The sequence below is a fragment of the Urocampus carinirostris genome, chromosome 8, assembly GCF_059441175.1.
Source record: "Urocampus carinirostris isolate Australia breed hairy pipefish chromosome 8, RoL_Ucar_1.0, whole genome shotgun sequence".
In the NCBI taxonomy this organism is placed as follows: Eukaryota; Metazoa; Chordata; class Actinopteri; order Syngnathiformes; family Syngnathidae; genus Urocampus; species Urocampus carinirostris.
The window spans coordinates 13719182-13740608 of NC_142356.1; the positions used below are offsets into that span (position 1 = coordinate 13719182).

Genomic DNA, 21427 nt, shown 5'->3' on the forward strand with positions numbered 1-21427 from the left:
AAGCAGGTTAGCGCCTTACATGGCTGCAATACAAGGCCACTATTGGGAAATTTGGAGCACATTGTAAAGCGCTTTGGGAAGTCACTGACTTGAAAAGCGCTATATAAATGCAGATCATTTCATTTCATAACACAATTTCTTATCAACCAAATGGTAGTTGACGAAAACTGGAAAAATTTCGACTCAACTGCTTCTGATTAAATAATTCTCAACAAGCTTTGGTTTCATCATAAGTGCAGCACACTGTTGTACAGTAGGTGGCGATATAGCCACCAGTGGAAGAAGAGAAGAAGAAGAAGAAGAAGAAGAAAAAGTCCAGCGAGTCTTCCCACGTGAAGGTAGGATCAGCGTTGCTTTTAGATTTTCTGAAACGGATTTTATTCGTTTTATAATTATTATCTTTATCATAATTTATTTGTGTCTTTCCAAGAAACAAAGGAATGAGATTTGCAAACGTTTCTGTATATTGTAATTATTTCCAAATACGATGCGCAGGTTAACCTTCTCTAAGTGGTAATAAAGCTACACATTACCCCCTAAAAACTTAATTTGCCTGCCAATTAATTTTACTTGTTTTTAGCTTCTGTGGTGCCTCGGGATGAATCTAGGTGCTAAGGATTGTTTACATCTGTCTGAAAAACATATTTGGTTCTGTTTAATTGAAGTAAATGGGCTTTATTGTCACAGATATCAACATTGTAAAATCGTGTATGCAACGAGATTAGACATGGCACTCCAAGGTGAACGTGTAGGCCTAATAAAGAATTTAAAGAGGAGAAGAAAAAAGACTGCCAACAATAATTAAGCAAAAATATTTACAATGTAGTGCTTAGAGACTGGCCTAAGTTATAGTAATAGTTCAAGGAAATATAAAAGCGAATCGTGACAATAGTGCAATGAAAAGAAGTTCAATAACATTAAGCAGGAATAAAACTATAGTACAGGTGACAGTGAAATCAGGCTTGTTTAAGAACCAGTTGACTTTAAAAAACGAGCAAAAGTATCCTTCTTGACGCTCTTACTAAAAACTGAAACCCTAAACACACACTGCACAAAAAACTGATACTCTCCACCAATGCTCTTTTAAGGAGGAATACCTGCAAACACACGACCTCATACAGATGTATAATTATATTCATGCAATGCTTACTTTGCACAATGTTGCCTATTTTGCACTAATACGATCCCATACTGTAAGTTAACACCCAATGTAAATATCTCCTGCCTCTACATGCCCACACTTTCTTGTGTAAATTATCTTTACATCTTTAAATTGTTTGTATCCACACAGTAAAATGTGAAACTGGAGTGCCACGTCCAATTTCGTTGTCACAATATGTTCAACCCATTTTGTTATATATTATATACCACAGTCATATCCCCCTATTGGGAGGTGGCTAGAGTCATTTCTGACTCTTTTTGGGAGATTGATTCAGAGGAGGGGATTCCTATCCCCCTCGCTCAGTCATTAGGTGACCAAACCCCCCAATTCCAACCCCTAATGCTGAATGCCAAGCAGGCAGGCAACGGGTACCAATGTTTAAGTCTTAGGTATGACTCGGTCGAGGCTTGAACCACAACCTCCCAGTCTCGGGGGGGTGCCATCACCCCCAAGGCCACCGAGCTGGCCTTGGGGTTATGGGTACCCCATTTTGTAACAATAATAATAAAGGTATATTCTATTCTAAGATCTACGAGTTCAATCAAGAAAAGTCTGAACCAGTTTAGTGCAAAGAGAAAGCTGGACTGTACTGTGCAATAGCTAAAAGCTGTGTATTTTCATCATAACAGCCACATTCCTCCAAAATACTAAAGTAGAATGAACTTTCTCGTGGTATTCAAAATTTATTGCTGTCAGCAGCTCATCTGTTGCATTTTGTTGTATGACTGGAGTTTAAAGCACTTAAATGAGAATGTAATACAATATTTGAAATCAACAGCAAATGTAATGTTATGCCTACTACTAAAGGTTCTCTGCGAGCAGCACACATGTGGCATAAATGTATAGCAGCAATAACTTGCTAAAGAAGTACAAAACATTAAGATATGTATGGTGCACGTTGTGTGTGTCTTGTACAGAAAATATTACATTGCATTATGGTTTAAGACTCCTTTGCAGACTAGGTCAGGCAAGCTGTCGATCTTAATCAACAAACACGGCCAAGCGAGAAAAAACAAGGGACAGAGAGAGGGTTAGAATTGGAGCGGCTGCCGATTGGGTACCTAATAAAACAAGACAGCAACTTGCCTTTTAAGTTTGCCACAGGGAATTTAAAATCATGATATTTATCATGATTTTTTTCTAAAGCATTGCCAACATCAATGATGTAAAATTGGCATAGCTCTAAGATAAAATATATATGTCTGAACTGTGAATTTAAATAACTGTTTTTAAATGATCTCCTCACTTGACGCGTTATTTTTGTCTCCCAAATTTCTGTACGGCTGTATTGAGGTAGGCGGGCAATTGCGGAATTTTCCCCTTGTTGTTAGAAAGTAACATACTATACGTCGGAAGACGCATGTTCTTCAAAGATGGTTTGGGCAGTGTGTCAAGGTTAAAACTTGAGATTGTATTAGGATGAAGAAATGAACCCGCTGTGAATCTGAGATTTAGGTTTTTGATGGCCCTTCCATCCGAGTCGCTTGCTTCCAAAATCGGCTCAGGGAGGAATCACACTCCCCTGATGGCAAGTGACTCATTTATTTGGGAACACAGACATAAAACAACACATCTGATTGGCTTAAGTAAGATCACGTGAATACATTAAACAAATTTGATTGGTTTAGACAGAAAACAAAATTAGGTGATTAATGCTGGTTGCTAGATGGCGTGTGAGCATAATAAATGAGCAGTAAGGAAAGTGAAACTTTGTAAAACAAAAGGTAGAATCCGTCACTGTGAAAGGAATGTAGGGAGGAAAGCTCTTCCCAGCAGCAAAGCAAAGGCCATCTTGATTATTAGTTAGCAGGCTCCAAGAGGATGCATTTGTTGCAAGAATACAAACAGCACCTAGATATAATCTTTAGCTTCGTTAAGGTACTTTTGAGGATAACATCATACAAAGGCACATTCTAACTATAATCAAACTACAATTTCCCTTATACAGCGTTCAGTCATTCGACACGTGCCCACAACTTTTTTTGTTGTGTGTATGTGAGCATACTTAGTTTGTGTTTGAATGTCACTTTCAACAGATGGACGAAATACTTCTGAAAACGAGAGAAGAGATTGAACAATCTCCTGCTGAGATGGACATTATTTCATCACACAGTATAGACACGCAAGCCCATCCGGAGGCACATGGATGTGCATTGGCCTCCCCGGAAAGGCCATCCTTGGCCTGCAGTGATCATATGATTGTTTTTTGTGGTGACGTTTCAAAAGTTTCAGATAGGTATGTGAAGTTGAACGCTATTACATTGATACATTTTCTAGATATTGGATATTTAGAAACTATTAATAACAGTATTTCTTCTGTTCCTATTGACAGCACGTCTTCATCATTTTCGTCTGTTGCTGTGGTTGAAAGCCCTGATGTTAACAAAATGGTCCTAAAAAAGGAGGAACTGTTAGAAAATTCTCCTAGCGTGATGGACACAGACAAGATTACATCACACGATCTAGACATACACAAGCCTCCTGAGGCTCATGCATATGCATCGTCCCCTCCAACCATACCATCTTCTGCCTGCAGTAATCCCATAGACTGTTTTAGTTGTGACCCTTCAAAAAATTCCGATAGGTAGGTCTAGTGCAGGGGTCAGCAACCTTTTTGGTGTGGAGTGCCACTTTCAAATTTCCTTGTAAATCAGTGTGCCACACCAAGATTAATGACTCGCACGACATTTTTTTAATATCCAACAGAGCTGTCATTTTACACCAGTCCAAATATACAACATGGATATACATTTTAATTGTATAACTAAACAATTTTTCTTCCACTATTCTTGTTCATCAATTAACTAAAAAATGAATGTGAACAACATGTGGAAAGGCCTGTAGCCATTCATGACTTCAACTTTTTACCACAAGAATTAACCAGAATCAACCATTCTTCATCAACTATGAACTACAATCAAAAAACAAGTGCTATGGACAGCTACCATACCAATCTATTATTTATTATATGAATATTGTTGCAGAAAATATCAAAACTTGAAATAACAGCAGCAAAGCAGAAGACACGCGCGTGCGCACACATACACGCGCACACACGCTTCTTTAAAATATTCGCCGTCAGTAAATGGTTTTCTGTGCTTTGCGATGCAGCGAGCAATGTAATAGCTTGCTTCAGAGGTGGGGTTTTTAGGAGTGACAAAGGTCTTCAGCGTCTGTGTTTGTTTGCCATACCTGGACACTGCGCGTTTTAATGTCTCCGCCATGTCAGACTCGTCCTTAAATTCATGTTCATGTTTCGTCTCGTAATGACGTTTAACACTTGCTGTGCGAGGTACACCGCTCTCGAGGCATAATGCACAAAACGGCACGGTCATTTTTTGCACAAAGCCTCATTTGTCTGTCCACGCTGGCTGGAAAGAACGAGATGTTTTCGCTCGAGGAGCCGTCATGATTCGTTCATTTATCGCGCGTGTGTTTCGTTTGCTCGGTTAAAACACTGATCCCTCCACTGCGAGGCATTGTGCAAACACGATTGACACACGGAGGGGCGCTAACGTAAAGCCTCTAAATAACACGGCGCACAACTGATAATGTCTAAATTACAGGTAAAAATGCGCATTTTAAAATTCTAATCATTATTATTTTGCTGTGCCATTGGTTGCCGACCCCTGGTCTAGTGTAACACCATATACCATTAACAATGATTCGAAGAATAAATATTATTCCGGATTGCTTTTTCTTTTTGACAGCTTGTCTTCATCATTGCCTTTTCCATCTGTCAATGTTGTTGAAAAAACGGCTGATGACGAAATGCCTCTGGAAAATGAAAAGATGGAAAATTCCCCAAATGTGTTGGACACAATTCTCTCAGACAATGTGGACACAGAAGAGCGTCCAGAGTCACATGGATGTGCACATACATTGTCCTCTCTGCCAATACCATCTGCGCCTCCTAGGTGTGACACAAAAGAATTTAAAGAAGAAATTTCAGAAGATTCTGATAGGTATGTGAGCACTAATACACATAAAGAAATAATAATAAACATAAAAATAACATTCAGGGTGGGTTTTTTTTCCTGTTCTTAGTGACAGCTCGTCTTCATCTTTGTCGTTTTCATCTGCCCCTGTGATTGAAAAGCCTGCTGATGACGATTCTCTCAAAAAGCCAGCTCCATTGAAAACACGAGATGAACTGTTACTTGAGGTGGGTCTGTTTAATTTGACCAGTTCGAGTTACAGATGTTAAAAACAATTACAGTGTTTGTGTATAAGGCACACTCGGGTATAAAACGCACTCCAATTTTTTGATTAAACGATTTGGTATGAAGTTGTTTTTTACGCGACGATGCGCATTGCTCACTGTGATTGGGTCATCTGTTTGAGGGCGGGACTTAGCATCATTCAATGGTAAATGGTCTGCATTTATATAGTGCTTTTCAAGTCAATGAAGACCTCCCAAAGTGCTTTACAATGTGCTTCACACTTACCCATTCACACACACACCAATAGGGAGTCAGCCATGCAAGGCGCCTACAATATGCCTCAATTGTAGAACTCATTGGTTGTTGCTTGCATGGCCTACGCTGGAAGGACAAAGATGGAGTAGCTAACGATAACAATAGCAGCTACTGGTGAGCCACAGCCTGCAGCCAAGTGCCTAACATAAGTGGCTGGAGAAGAAAACTGTGGAAAAAGGTGTAAGATGCCTGGAACTCGGCAAAGTTCACTTGCATGACAATTATAGAAGGTGAGCGACACCGAAGGACGATGCAGGAGCAGCTAACAATAACATTAGCAGTGAGCCATCGCCTGGACCCAAGTGGCTAACACGAGTGGCTAGAGAAGAAAACAGTGGGGAAAAAAGTGGAAGATGCCTGAATAACATGCAGTACTCAGCTGTGCACTGCGTGTTTTCCTACCTGTAAGAATCTCCTTTGTTGGGCGGTTTTGTCCTGGAACTGGGCAAACCCCTTCAAGGTGACCTGAACGGAAGCTCCTCCCAGTCAATTGTTAACTGACCTACAATCACAGGACAACCTTTTCGTAATACCAAATGATAACTAGGTACATTGCATAGTAGGCTTAGTCTATATTTAGATTTCATATGCACTTTGGTATAATTTTTCTGGATTGCTACAAAGGTTATGTTATTTGGAGAGTAATGAAAACAGTCATAGTTGGGTATATGAGGCAATACCCTCGGTCTTCAAGAGCAACTTTGCTGTTGGTTTTTCTTATGCCCCCTTCAAATAACTCAAATCATAGGTGAATCGGGAAGCTCTTTAAAAACCTAATGGTCTTTCTCATCAATTCACGTATGTTGAGAAAGAGCGATAACTGTGGGTCTCTGAGATCTGGCTTCCCTTCCTCTCCCCTAAGGCAGTGTCTGAAACAACGTCTGCCTGGACGCCCAGGGCGTGCATCTGTTCGTCGGGCGTACAATTTACAAAACGTCTGCCCGGGTGGCCGACAACTTTTTCAAGAAAGAAAATAAGTTGTTGTTGTTATTATTTTCAAATCTAAATTTGCTTTATTTCGATTTTGAAATCTTTTGTTCGGTTTAGAAATTTCAGAATTTCGGCTCATTTGGCAATTTGCATATTCCGCAGCCAATCAGAAGCCTGCATCGAATAACTTAGTGCTTCCGGACTTTCCCGAGCGTTATAAGGTCGTGCATTTGCATATCATTTTCCAAAGTAGATGCACAGAGAATATAAAAAAAATTGATAAATGTTGAGGAATCAAGCTAAAACCTCAGCCCCAGAAGAAAGATTCAAAAGAAGCCAACAAAAGTAATGACGCTACAAAACGTAAACATTAAGAGCATTGTGGAAAGAGGAGTTCACGTGGCTTGTAGCAAAAGACGCAACGCAAACATTGCATGAATGAAGATGAGTAAATACAGGTACATACTGATGGCAGAGGGAAATCAGCGATGTCATATACATGCAATGAATGCTATAACTAGATTTAGAATAAACTTTAAGGTGTTGTTCTGTTTGTGATTATGAATCCTTAATACTTTGCAACAATGTTTTTTTTTGTTTTTTTGCGATGAGTCGTCTTATTGTGTTTCAAGTTGTAAAAAATAGGGTAGGCAACTTTATGGCTTGGCAGGCAACTTTTCAGAGATATCTGCCCTGGTGTCCGGTAACGTTTTGTCTTGAGTTTCAGACACTGCTTAAGTTATCAAATACTTTTTCTGCAGGATTTGCCACCGATTGAGGAGCTGACGGTTTCACTACCGGATGATGTCAAGCTAATGCCTGTAGGAATGGTATCGAGTATCATACAGCAGCTTGGTAATAATAAACACAAACAAACGTGCATTACCGCATTTCATTGTGAGTTGTATTCTCAATGTTTTCACTTTATGCACTGTCTCCGCAGTAATAATACAGTCTCTGCAAGACTCACCTGCTTTGACTGAGGGGAGCATCATCTTTCGAGCTGATCGACTAGCTTTGGGCAAGGTGGGCTCATATTCTAGCAAACTTACCTGTATATGGATTGTATGTTTTGACTGAGTATGCCAGTTTATAACTGTAAAACTTTGTTATCTGACTTTTGCTGATGTATGCATTATGGCTTATGGCTAAATGAATATTGAATACCTAGGCAATCACATTGGAATTTTCTTTTGCTGTATTCCCAAGGTTTTTGAAGTATTTGGCCCTGTAGCCAGACCACTATATATTTTACGTTTCAACTCTCCAGAGGATCTGAGCAATAAAGGGCTGACGCTTAGACTGACTGTTTATTTTGCACCAGATATCAAAGAGTATACTGGATACATTCTGGTACAGAAACTTAAACTGTAAGTAGACGACTGCACAAACATACAATGCATGATTAATGACAAATTCATAAAATGGTCATGTTTTACCTGCAGGTTAAAGGGTTCTGATGCATCCTGGGAAAATGATGGGGAACCACCAGAGCAGGTACATACCAGCAAAAATAAGAATATGATGGAAAAGGTTGATCTATTTTTCATACTTTTAGTCAGCGATGTTAAATTGGACAGTTATTTAACAAAAGAATGTGCAAACTGAACAAACCCATTTGGGCAATATTGCTTTGAGTTATTTTTAACTGCAATCCACCTGTTCAAAGGAGCTGTATGGAACTTGGAACATAGTTGCATTCTGATGCCATCGCCTGGCTTAAAGTTATGATCGCCGCCTCACTCGGCTCATTTATTACGCACGTGCAAGTACGTGCATTTCCTAGACGCGCTCAAGTAAACTTATTTATTTTCTTTTTTTTTTTTTCATTCTTTTTGGTTTGGGGTAGCATTTCGACTATACTCACTTTCACCATTTTCATGCCACACTGACGAATAAAAATAATAATAAAAAACTGGGGACGGGCAGGACGTCACTCTTCGGCACTCCCTCAGCCCCTATTCCTCGAACTTAGTGTTTTCTGCCCTGAACGGCTCTGATAAAAGATAAACGCTGGCACAGTGTAAAATAAAGCATAAGGGCTCTTTGAACTCAAACATACTTAAAAGAGAAAATAGCTAACTTTCAACTTTTTAAGGACACCTCAAACACACACCCTTGTCAGTCTTTTTAGCACACTGTGAATGAGACTTAATTGGGTAAAAATATCCCAAACTAATTACGCGTTTTTCAAGAAGCTCACCTTGGAGACAGTGTGACATCAAAAGTATGCCTCCTGATGTGATCCAGCACCTTCATCATCTAGGACGATGACATCCTTTCACAATAGAATAACTTACATGAAAGGATCACTTTTCAGGAGCCTACTAGGAGCATGTAGACCGCGTGCTTCTTTTAACACAATCAGGGGTTCTCAACCCAATATTTTAAAAGAGCTATATTGGACAAAAAATAAAATAGTTTGAAGCCGTGAAAAATTAAAAGCCTTATTCAAGCCTTATAATGAACGCTCCTGCTAGTGGCTAGTTGCTAACACTTAGGGCCAATTTGTATTTTACAATGACAGTAATTAACTAGCGGGTTTTTGATGTCATTAATTGGTGATTAAATAGGATGTTGAGATTTTGTGTCAAACTATCTACCTTGAGCCACTCGCTTTAAGGATTTCAAATTGGAAGAAAGCAATGAATGTCAACATGTTCACCGAGAGACCATATTTTCCATCCCTCCTGAGTATGAATGGCAAGAAGACAAAAAATGCTTAATTAAGGAGGACAAAACATGTATAAGCCGCATCTTTGGGGGACATTTGTCTGCTAAAATCCTACAACAAAAACATATGTCAATTTAACATTAAAATTAAATACTGAATACGGTAAACTAACGTTACACGTACGTGCATATCGTAGATGCTCGTCAGTAACGACGTAGCATTAAATGAGTATGTAGCTTCAAAAATATTCTACTTTATGGCACCATCTTCTAGCTGCAATTATGATTGTTGCACGTGCAAGTATGTGAAATTCTTAGATGCGCTTGAATTAACAGCCTTCTTCATCATTTTGGGGGGCTTGGGTTGGCATTTGGACTGTCACGGTTGCCATGGTGCCCAATTGGCCCCGCACGTGTTGCGCCAGCTGCAGCTTGTTGACAGATTGGCTCCCTGTCAGTATTTAAACTGTCCTGTCTGTCCCTTTTTGTCGGTCCGTCTGCGAATCTGTTTTTACACGGCAATCCCTTTTTCGCCTGTCCCGTTTTTTGTTCCTATTTGTCTTCCGCTACGATCTGTTTTGATCTCGACCACGTTTCTTCTCCTGTCCCGAATAACGATCCGTTTTTATTTTTATCTCGACCACATCTACTCTCCTCTCCTGGTTTTCGACTTGTTTCCGATCCCGACCACGTTTTTGCTCTTTTATCCCGGCTACTGACCCGTTTTTTTCTGTTCCCGTCACCGCCATCGCTCGACACTGAAGTCCCACTTCCGCGTTCAGAGCGACTAGCTTCCCGCGTCCAGCAATCCCCGGATTGTGTGCGCAACCCTCTCCCTTTCTTCTAACAAAACTTGTGAGAACGATACGCGAGTGGGTCCTGTTTCCGTTCTTGTCTTGACATTGGACTATATTTAAAACCATCCTTTACTTTCTTTTACAATTTTCATTGTACAATTAAAGGTAACCACTACTACCACGTGTGTGATATGACTGTCCTCCCGCAACAATATTTCAGCTTTTACATCGCGGTCATGGTTGAAATTACACAGGCCTAGAGCTCCCTCTTTTGGTTTACTGTATTACGATACCAAACTGTATGTAACATCCTACATGCCGACATTTCTTGTGTAACTATTGTGTAAATTATAACTATAACCTTATCCTCCTTGTTTTATAACCTTATCTTCTCTGTTCCTTTATCTTCTTGGCTTTTTTACCTCACTGTAAATGTTTGAAACTGGAGTGTCATGTATATTCTAGTCTACTATGAAAACGGCACGTGCAGGGTTACACAGTACTGGTAATAAACATTTAAAACTCAATGATATAATAATGTGTTTATTTCACTTATAAGTCTCACTGGAGTATAAGTCACACCCCAGCCAAACTGTAGAAAAACAACTGCGACTAATGGTCTAGACAATACCGTATTTTGGACTTAAACCATGACACTTGTTCCATAGGGATCACTCTTTGTATCTTGTCTATTTTTATTAACTGTGCATTTTTGGGGGGGTTGCCCAGGCTTTAGACTACAGTGATGACGAGAAGGAGAAGGAAGCCAAGAAGAAACTGAAAAACCCAAACAAGAAGCAAAACAGTGCAGGTAATTTTTAGAAAATGAAAAATGTTTGATGGTATGGTAGGATTTCTTGAATTGCGTTTCTTTATTTGCTTTCACTTTCAGAAAGTCTCCCAGTGAACAGTCCTCAGCCCCACCACAAAACTCCAAAACATACTAGGAATCCGTTCAGGCATCCCAACGTACACAATAACCGTCCACAGTTTTGCCAACCGATTCAGCCACACCAAACTCATCCTAGCCCTTATATATCCCACCCATCTCCCTACGTTTATCCTCCCTATCCTCCTCCCCAGCACACCTTTCCTAATTACCCCCCTCCGCCATTTTTTTGTCCATCATACTCTCCTCAATTCTGGCAGCCGAATTATGTCCCATTCCCGCCACCTCCTCCACCTCCACCACCACCTCCTCAGGAAAATCCAAACAACTGGACTAACTAATGTTATGTTGCGTTTGATTATCTTTTTCCATTGCATCTTGTTTTTTATTTTTTAAGTCAAAGATTATATAGGCATATTTTAATGGATAGAATGATGAAGACTGTCTGAACATTTTTAAGGCGTTATAGATCTAACTTTATTTTTGTTTCAAAAAATGGCATTAAATGGGCTGTTAACTGTTTAAAATCTATCCATTTTTTTGCGCAATTATAGATACTCAACAAAAGCATAGGAAGAAAACATTGATCGATGAATTGAATTAAAGCAAACATCATCTCAGTCCCCGTAAACACCCAATTCATGTCCATGCGTTTACAATCCGCTCAACAGGGGCGCTTACGAACCTCGTCTGAGATGCTTTTGAAAAACTGATGAGATGCTGCCCTACTTACGAACGAGATTCCGGACGATCGTTCGTAAATCGCTTCAGTGCTATATTTTGTATGTTTAAGGATTATATACGTATTTTTAAAGCTTGTGTAAGTAACATTTATTATTTTGTACTGAAAATAGTCATCTCATAAAATAATATGCTCTATAAAGACAAAGTTGAGTTAAACTTACTTTTGGAAGATGCGCTTCAAGAGGTCCACCTCCGTGGTAAAAAGTGGCGGAAAAAAATCTTTCCGACCATTTTTTCAACTGCATCAAGCTTTCTTATTCCACTTTCAAAAGAAATTTCAATGTCAAACACGGACATAAAGTCTCTTGTCGACAACGCCCTGAATTCTGTTGAAGATGTGTCTGTGAGATCTGCTGTAAATGTTTCGTTAAGACTGAAATTAACCCAGCGGGTGCCCTCATTGGGTAAAGGCTCGTCAGTTGCTTCATGAAGGTTGTGGAGTGTCAGATTTAAAGTCCGGATTTGAATCCAACTGAGATGCTGTTGTGTGACCTTAAACAGGCAGTTCATGCCAGAAGCCCTCCAATGTGGCAGACGTCGCAAAGAAGAATGGGCCAAAATTTCACCATAGGGTTGTGAAATATCCATTATCCATTAAGCATAAACGTTTGATTTCTGTTATTTCTGCCCAATGTGGCCTAACTCGCTATTAGGTTCTAAGGGCAATTACTTTTTCAAATGGGGCCAGATAGGTTTCAATTTTTTTTGTGCTCTAATAAATAGAATCAACATTCATCAACTGCATTTTCAGGGTTTAAAGGGCATTGAATTCGTTATTCTATAAAATAAGGCCTTAATTGGCATTGAAATGTCTTTAAATTCAATATCCAAAAGTCTTATAAATGTGAATACATACGTTTTGTATTTGAAGTAAAAGATTTAGTAAAAATAAATGTTCATGCATCATGATAAAAATGCTTCAGGAATGCAGCAGCAGAGTTCTTTGGACTTAGTAGTTATCTGCCGGTTTTGACTGATGATCTATGTTGCACTGTGCACAATTTTTTTTATTAAAGTTTTCCAGGTCTAAAACTTTGGAGAGGGCGTTGTTTTCCAGATGAAATGTTTTAAATTGGACAAAAATTTAGTTTATTTAAAAATTAAAAAATAACATTTGTTTAAAATTGACTCTAATTCGTGTAGGTTTTTATTGTTTCAATTGTGTTTTTGTCAACTTGGTCTTACATTTTATTTCGAAAAGCATGAAAAAAAAAAGTTTGAATTTAACCTGCCTTAATGTGTAAGAGCAGCACGGCGGCGCAGTGGTTAGTGCGTGTGTGGCACAGTTCTGAGGTCGTAAGATCGAACCTTCCTGTGTGGAGTTTGCATGTTCTCCCCTCTCCCCGTAGTCAAAACATGTGAAGTAGAAACCTTTTTTCTTTTTTTATTACTTAAACCCAACTTACAGGCTCAAGTATTTAACAAATAAATATAGTGTATGTTATAAACGTTTTATCTTTTACAAGTAACTTGTCCAGTGTCAAATTATAATTTTAAAAATTATTTTGCCATACGGCACGGCAGCTGCGTAGTTAGCGCGCAGCCCCACGGTGCAAACATTCAGGGTTCAAGTTCAGCTTCCCAGTGTGGAGTTTGCATGTTCTCCCCTGTTTCCTCCCACATTCCAAAAACTTGCGAGACCGGTTAATTGGCCGGTCCAAATTGTCCCTAGGTGGGAATGAGTGACTGGGTTGTCTCTCTCTGTGTGCCCTGCGACTGGCTGGCAACTGCCCACTGCCCGAGGATAGCTGGGATGGGCTCCAGCACCCCCGCGGCCCTAATGAGGATAAGCCGTGCTGATAATGGATAATCTGTAGGAATCCTGATAATGTATTTCCTTGGGTTGTCTCTGATATTAAAAATGGTTTGATCTAAAACCTTTTGTGACTGCTAAAGAAGCAAAAAACACAAAAATCAGAAAGGGGGCTTATACCTTTCCACGGAACTGTACCTATGATACAAGAAAATACATTGCCTACCAACAGTATCGTTTCTCTCCTTAACAACGGCAACTGATTTATTTCAATGTACTGCAATTTCAAATGTAAACGACAACAAAAAATCTTGATTCAAGGCTAGTATTTTAGCCTAAGGTTGGTTTATTTCGAAGCAAGAATGTCTGCGTGTGAATAACCCACTCCAACGATTGCATTATATTACTATTTGGTACAAGTTTGCCACTTCCGGTTTTTAACAAGCACGTTTTATTTGTTTGTTTTATTTTATTCTGAAGGAGGATTGTGTTTCAGGCATTAATATGTATTACACATTAACATCTTTTTAATGTCAAAAGGTTTGCATGTATGCAACAGCATTTACTGATTTGTTTTTGTTTAAGCAAAACATGAAACTGATGCAAAAGAAGAGTAGCTTCAGACAGGTAAGAGGAAGGATATGGTGGAATATATTCATTAACACGAAAGCAGAAGCAACATCTTGTGCGTCACTGAACCTGCTTGAACATGGCTGTCGTGTTTAAGTCTCACGCTCCTCAAGTCAGTATTGAAATTGGAGAATATGAAGAATTTCCCAATAATGGACATGGAGAAATTGAAAGCTCTCTCCCAAGTACTGTAGGTAAAATGGCACTCAAAATGGTAATTAGTTGGATTTTATAGAATATCCTTTTTAATCTTTTAATGGTTATGGCAAAAGGTTTCGTTCGTTCATCAGAATCGAGACGTTTTTATGTGGTTCTGGCTGGATTTGGGCTGCTGTGTGTTCTTCAAGCAATTCTCAACATCACACTCCGACTGGGTCACAGTGAGCTTCCTCATAAAGGTAGGTTACAAATGCACCCGTACACATCTAAAATTTTTCTAATTTTACCTAAGGTTATCAATTGATCCTGATTTGCTTTTGTGTGTGTTTGTTCGTATGTGGCTCATAGGCTCTGAAATGACGGAACTGATTTTCATGAAAATTTACACAGTTGTACTTTAGTCCCCTGTGAGTGTTACGAGCTACGTTTTGTGTCAAGGCACCCCCAATTAATACCAACAAAATCTACAAACATCTGCTTTTTTGCAAAGCGGATATGGAGTTGCATGTGGTTCTTTGGCACTTTCTAGTGTAGTGGTCGGGAACCTCTGGCTGGTGAGTCATGTGTCTCTCCTCATGGGCGGCATTATCTCAGGTAGAGGTAGAGTACTCGTCTTGGGATCAAGAGATCGCAGGTTCGATTCCCGGCTCCTCCGTGTTATATGTCGAAGTGTCCTTGGGCAAGACACTGAATCCCTAATGCTCCCAATAAGCAGATGGGCGCCTTGCATGCCTGACTCCCTATTGGTGTGTGTGTGAATGGGTAAGTCTGAAAGTGCTTTGGGAGGTCTTCATTGACTTGAAAAGCGCTATATAAATGCAGATCATTTACCATTTATCCTCATGAGTACTAATGGCTCAGAGACAAAAGTTTGCACAAGCAAATTTCATAAGTATTTCAATTTAGATTTGCCCATATAGAAGAATAACTTGTGTAAAGCCATTGCAGCGCTGGTAAAAAAAAAGAAATAGTCCGGTCCAGTATACAAGTAACTGATGCCTAGTAGTTTCCTGTAGCATCGCTTTTCCAAGGCCTGGATTTTCACCATCATTGGGCACATTGGACCCTACGAAGAACTGTTGTCAATTGTGCGTGTTGTGGATTAACTGTAAGTCAGCATCTTTGGAGCTGATAACAGACATCTTGCAGGATGTTATGAAATTATGTTGATACAAGAAATCACAAGTTGCTGACTAAACAAGTCGAGTCTGAGAAAAACCTCACGTGATCTTGTTGAACACAGTATAAATGCCAGCGTCTTTCGAACGGACTTGGAACGTGGCTTTTATGTTGCTGAATGAATGTTGCAATAAAGTACGTTCCCTTTCTGCCATATTTCGTCTCTGCGTATATTTTTGGGCGACGCCCAACAACGTCCTCTCCAAAATAAGTGGCACCCAACGTGGGGCTCCAAAGCTGCTGACTTAAAGTTAATCCACAACATCATGTCACAAGATCATCAGGACTGACCAAGATAATTCACCAGGGCACAGTCCAAGGGGGCAGAAGGAGAGGAAGACAGGAAAATAACTTTGCCAACAACATTAAGGAATGGACTGGTGCCAACTTTGCCATGACCCAAGAACAGGCCAGGGACCGTCAACAGTAGAGAAATTGATGCCGGACGCCCCATACTTTAAAGGGAACTTTGAACCAGTATATAAAGAGTACAGTTTCCACTAGGTTACAGTCAAGGTGTCACTCCAACAGAGCCTGTTTTGGCTGCACGTCGCTAAGAAACCCTTTTTTGGAGGCATTAGATGAAAACCTGAAGAACAAACTGTAAATGTAACCTCCCAAAAACCCACTGAGCAATTTGATTTGGTGAGTGGTAGGGGTGATTATTACAAAACCCCTTTCATGTGGCATGTACACGTGAAAGGGGACGGGCTATACTGTTTACTCATGCTGTGTTAAAACTATAAAGAGCCACTCATATCTGGAGAGACTTTTGAGATTTCTGCTTTTTGCTTTTGAGATTGTTGCTTCAATAAATGAAATCTCCCTCTGACGTCATCGATTCTCGCATTCTCTTTGAATACGTATGAGACAGTCCCGGCGGTCTCTCCGCGTTAGTGACACCCACAAGTATTGTGTTACTCCAAATACCATATACACAGTACTCCCATCGAACCGACCCTTTAAAACTGCTGTATGAATGATGCTCACATTGCACATCTCTGAAGTTTCCATGTAAAATAGAGATTCCAAGCTTTATGGATTTACCAGATGTGTTTTTACATTCTTAATAGTTTCCAAGCTTTTTAATGTCCAATTGCGACCAAAACTTTCGGAACACCCTGTACTGGTATACTTTTAATGTCCACATGCAAGTGCCTAACTTTTGAATGCATGCACTGTAACATGCTGAGGTTTATGTCTTTGTGTTCAGGCAAGAAAGAGGACGCCTGCCCAGAGGGATGGCTCCAGTTCATATCAAGTTGTTACTATATTTCCTCCCAGCGGAGGAATTGGGACAACAGCCGTCAGGACTGCCTGCAAAAAGATGCTGACCTTGTTATCATCGAAAGTAAACAGGAGCAGGTATTTTTGTTTGGATATTTCAATACTAAACTCAAATCGTCACGTGCCATCCCATCAGGGCCCTGAAGGTATAAATGAGTCAAATGTCTTATCAATACAAGCAATAACATTTATTCAGATGTTGCTTTTCTTGTTACTGGAAGTGAGTAGAACTTTCTAAGTAAATTTTTATTTATTTATTAGTGCTTCTTGAATAAGGATGGGTGATACTGGGAATATTAGTATCGATACTATCCAAGTAAATACATGGTAAGGATCGCTACCGATAATATTTGTTTCGAAATGTCATGATAATTTAATAATTGAACAGTCCCCCTTAAGTTAGTTTATAATTTAACGATAAACACAGCACTAAGATTATTGCCACTCAATTTTTTTAAGGACAATACACTCTTCCAGGCCAGAACGACAATATACATCAACATCTTTTAAAGGCAGTCAAATAGGTTACTCTAGATGTGAAAAATGCACACAAAATCTGACTCAGCATTTTTGGTTTTGCCTACTCAGCAGGTTTCCCAGAAATACATTCTACTTGCCAGCTCATGTTTATTTGTATAGCCCTTTATTACAAGGAGTCTCAAAGGGCGGCACAGACCACAGACTACTATGACACCATCCCCTGATCTAAAACTGACATGAGAGCAAGGAAAAACTCTAAACCACAACATGAGGGCAACGAAGAAAAGTTTGGCTAAGATCACAAACTTTCACAAGCAATCAAGTTTGTCACTTTAGAGTTAAAATTCCTAACAAAAAAGAATGACTTGGCACGTTTTGTTTGGCAGTTTTTCCAGTTTTCAGGACCAGATCACGATTTAATTTCAACACAATGACTTGCAGACAGTAAGTACGGTTGACTTACATGTGAAATCCTGCCTAAAAACAGTTGACACAGCATTTTTGGTTTTAATGTCCCAGCAATTTTTCCCAGAAAGACATTCTACTCTCACAGATCAGAACAACTTAGAATATCAAGACCATCTTTTACAGCCAGTCAGATAGATTACTTCAAGTATGAAAACTGCCCAAAAAAGGCTGACTCTGCATTTATTTGGTTAGCTAAATCATTAGCTTTTCGCTAAAGACATTCTACTCTCCCAGGCCAGAACAAGTTTGGCCAAGGTCCTGATCTTTCACAAGCAATCAAATTGGTTAATTAAAGGGTGAAAATTCCTAAGGACATGACTCAGCAATTTTGGTTTAGCTTACACAGTAGTTTTTCCAGAAAGACATTCCACTTTTCCAGGACCGAAACAACATTTTATTTACACACTGTCTTGCAGACAGAAGGATTAACCTATGTGTGGAAAAAAATACCCCCCTCCCAAAAATTCAGCACTTTTGGTTTTGATGTCTCAACATGATTTTCCAGAAGGACATTCTATTCTCCCAGGTCAGAACAACATAGAATATCAACACCATATTTTACAAGCAGTCAGATAGATTACCCCTGTTGTGAAAACTGCTCAAAAAGCAGACTCTGCATATTTTTTGTTTTGCTTAGCAGCTATCCCAGAAAGGCATTCTACTCTCTCAGGCCAGAACAAGTCTCAAAAGCCAACAGTTAGATCACTCTAGATGTGAAAGACACCGCCAACAACGGAATTTCCACCCAAATATGATTTCACGTCTCAAGGCAGGTGATGCTCTAATGGCGCACAGCCATTCTAGTAATGTGTTTTATGTGTTTTCCAGGCTTTCCTCACTGGGTTCACTAAGGCAGCATGGGTTGGAATGACTGACAGGGACCAGGAGGGAAATTGGATCTGGGTGGATGGAACCCCAGTTAACGATAGGTAATTTATTTATCTTTTTCTCGTTAGGAATCAATTATTTCTGCTAATCGAAGATGCAATGTTAGTCATTTGCATACAATGGGGATTGACTTTTAGTTAAACTATTTCCCAATGTAATGGGTACTCTATAAAGCAAGGGTCAGCAACATGGTGTCCATAGCCCTCCTAGGACAAAATGTTTCAGTTGGACTATTTTCAAAAAGTGCTCACCAGTGATGAATCCCTCTCATTTTAATTTGGGATCCTATGGGCTTACTGCAAACTGTTTCAAATGTTGTGTACCGTAGTCTACTACAAGCCACTACTCTTTTGCTACAATTTAAAGACTGCAGCTTTCAATATGATGCGACTTACTACAACATACACTCTAAATACAAAACACAGCAGTGACATCTGGAAACATTCATTGAAGAGATATTTTTGCCAACATCATTCATATAATAATGCACAACAGGAGCAAATTGTGTGGTTTGACTGAACTGTATCCAATATTTGCAACGTTCTAGCAATATTGCAACTTTTTCACCCCCAAATCAAGTCCTCAATTTGCACATCCGAATTGATCAGCAGTGGAAAGTTATCTTTTAAAATCGCTCAAGTTCTCTTTCCGTATCTTTGGCATCAATATCAAATCGCTGAAGTTTCCTTTAATCCTATTATCTTAGGTAAAGATTGTTTTGTGTATCTGCACTTTGTTGTCGTCAATGTCTTGTGTTGTCATAGTAACAGACCACTTTACCACACAAATGACACATGGCATTGTCGTTTTCTGCAGTACAAAAAAAGTCTAGACTGCGCTTACTGTTGTGCCGCTTGTCATTTTTAGCTTCTAATAGGGGTAGGCTGATTGATCTGGCTGTCCAAAACTCTTGTCACCTCTTTTGCCTTGTAGGCTGGATGCAGCAAGCCAGCTAGTGGCCAGGTAGGGAGTCAAGTAGTCAAAAGAGCGTGCCTGTCAGTCATGCTCTCAAACATTAATTTAGACTGTTGCATAAGGCACTGGGTGAGAAGGAGTAAGAGGCTGCGCTATATACACAGATAAGCAGCGCTTTGAAAGAAATTGGTGCTTCATTTCTCAAGATAAAGTCCCCTATAACTGGTTGGGTAGTTTAGGACAGGGCACCTCTTGGCAAGTTAAAAAAAGGATCAGAGTTATAAAAGCGCTGAACTTATTCAATGTTTTGTTTTTATTGTTCTGAAATTGGGATCAATTATGTTAAGTGTTATTCTTAACGGCAATTTGTGTTTTTGGATTTTCCTTCTAGGTTAGAATGGGCCCCAGGGCAGCCTGATGGAGCTTTTGGAGGCGAAGACTGTGGTGCTATTCATACCTTGATCGATTTTATTGGTTTAAATGACTATAACTGTAGCGTGCGTTTACGGTGGATTTGTGAAAAAACCCTGAGGTAGAGATAATGTTATAGATTCAGTTTCTTATTTATATTGTTCATTCAGAGATGCCAAATTCTCCGTCCTTAAAAAACAGCATTTGTTTTTAGGGTGTCACGGTTGCCATGGCGCCCAATTGGTCCCCGCCGTGTGGCACCAGGTTCTGTCACGGTTGCCACAGCGCCCAAACGGCCCCGCCCATGGACACCAGCTGAAACACGTTGACAGAATGCTGCCGGACTACATAAACGCCGTCTTGTGAGTCGCCTGGTGTCAGAGCGTCTGCCAAACTCCTACTAGACTCTGTTGTGATATGGCAAGTCCTGTGAATCTCCGTTTTTGCCTGTGTTTTGATCCTGTTTTATTTTTGGCCCGATCCGTTTGATTTTGACCACTCCTTAGTTCTGATATCAATCTACTTCTGCGACCATCGATCCCCGGATCGAGTGTGTGCTCATTCCTCCTCTCCCCAATAAACTGTGAGTAACGTTACGCGATTGGGTTCTTATTCCTGTTTCCTGTCCTGGTTCGTGACATAGGGAGTAAAAAACAATGGTTAGCAAGTCAAACAGAGTCAGTCTGATCTATTTCATTAAAATGACATCATCTCGATATCCTGAGGAAAGAAATAGTCATGTCATATTTAATTGTGACGCCCTTAATCACAAAATGTCTCAAAGGACTGCTCAGGCCACAATTACATAATCCCCTGATCTGAAACCAACATGCAGGCAAGGAAAAACTCAAAATCTCAGCATGAGGAAAAAAGAAACCTTGAGAAGGGGCCTCACAAGTGGTAATCCTTCTTCCAGTATAGCCAGGCCGCAATATATTGCATTAGGTAACAATACACAAAACATAGTGAACATCATGCATTCATTCATTAGCTGCGCCGCTTATCCTCAGTAGGGTCGCGGGGGGGCTGGAGCCCATCCAAAGCATCCTCAGGCAGTGGGCAGGGGACACCCTGAACTGGTTGCCAGCCAGTCGCAGGGTACACGGAGTGCCCGGAGGAAACCCACGCAAGCAATGGGAGAACATGCAAAATCCACACAGGAGGTTTGATCTCATGACCTCAGAACTGTGCCGCCGTGCTGCCCTAGTGAACATTAAATAAGAATAAACATGGTTAGTATGTAAAATTGTCCAAAAAGTCCATGACGGCAACGACGCAGCTTCCAATTTCAGCCGCCTGGTCGATGCAGGCGTTGACATGCTTCCGGTCCAGGCGCTTGTCTGCTGACTCATCTCGACACGTCTTTCTCCCTTATTTCACCAGCAGCCCAAAAGGACAGGAAAAGAAAAGTATGAGGTGGGCATCAATCATCAGCTATAGAAGTGTGTCTTAAGTCTAGATTTTAAAAACTTCCACTGAAGTTGCAGATCTTCTATTAGGAGGCAATCACAACAACAATCCACACCACCAGGGCCCGGATGGAGAACGCTCTTGAGCCTGCAGATTTCTTCTTGGCTCTTGAAA

General features: G+C 40.1%; 2 protein-coding genes across 2 annotated transcripts; both read left to right on the plus strand.

Annotated features, from left to right (window-relative positions):
- Nucleotides 1-245: 245 nt before the first annotated feature.
- On the plus strand, nt 246-13435 carry naf1 (nuclear assembly factor 1 homolog (S. cerevisiae)). The gene is made up of 11 exons (XM_088341658.1): nt 246-338; nt 3199-3398; nt 3495-3746; nt 4873-5127; nt 5210-5327; nt 7332-7425; nt 7514-7596; nt 7780-7940; nt 8016-8067; nt 10770-10851; nt 10933-13435. The coding sequence occupies exons 2-11, from the start codon at nt 3199-3201 to the stop codon at nt 11268-11270; spliced, it is 1635 nt and encodes a 544-aa protein (XP_088197784.1). The 5' UTR covers nt 246-338; the 3' UTR covers nt 11271-13435.
- Nucleotides 13436-13969: 534 nt separating this feature from the next.
- LOC148360758 (CD209 antigen-like protein D) lies at nt 13970-20439 on the plus strand. Its single transcript, XM_088343040.1, has 6 exons — nt 13970-14250; nt 14329-14454; nt 16608-16759; nt 18458-18558; nt 19824-19964; nt 20058-20439. Exons 1-6 carry the CDS (start codon nt 14136-14138, stop codon nt 20170-20172), a joined length of 750 nt encoding a protein of 249 aa, XP_088199166.1. The 5' UTR covers nt 13970-14135; the 3' UTR covers nt 20173-20439.
- Nucleotides 20440-21427: the final 988 nt, after the last annotated feature.

What these genes read in the sequence shown, in the direction of transcription:
- naf1 (XM_088341658.1), top strand. Translation starts at nt 3,199, where the DNA reads ATGGACGAAATACTTCTGAAAACGAGAGAAGAGATTGAACAATCTCCT. An exon ending in ATTTCAGAAGATTCTGATAG is followed by an intron (nt 5,128 to 5,209) that starts GTATGTGAGCAC and finishes TCCTGTTCTTAG; the next exon opens with TGACAGCTCGTCTTCATCTT. An exon ending in GAGATGAACTGTTACTTGAG is followed by an intron (nt 5,328 to 7,331) that starts GTGGGTCTGTTT and finishes CTTTTTCTGCAG; the next exon opens with GATTTGCCACCGATTGAGGA.
- LOC148360758 (XM_088343040.1), top strand. Translation starts at nt 14,136, where the DNA reads ATGGCTGTCGTGTTTAAGTCTCACGCTCCTCAAGTCAGTATTGAAATT. An exon ending in TCGAAAGTAAACAGGAGCAG is followed by an intron (nt 16,760 to 18,457) that starts GTATTTTTGTTT and finishes TGTGTTTTCCAG; the next exon opens with GCTTTCCTCACTGGGTTCAC. An exon ending in ATTTGTGAAAAAACCCTGAG is followed by an intron (nt 19,965 to 20,057) that starts GTAGAGATAATG and finishes ATTTGTTTTTAG; the next exon opens with GGTGTCACGGTTGCCATGGC.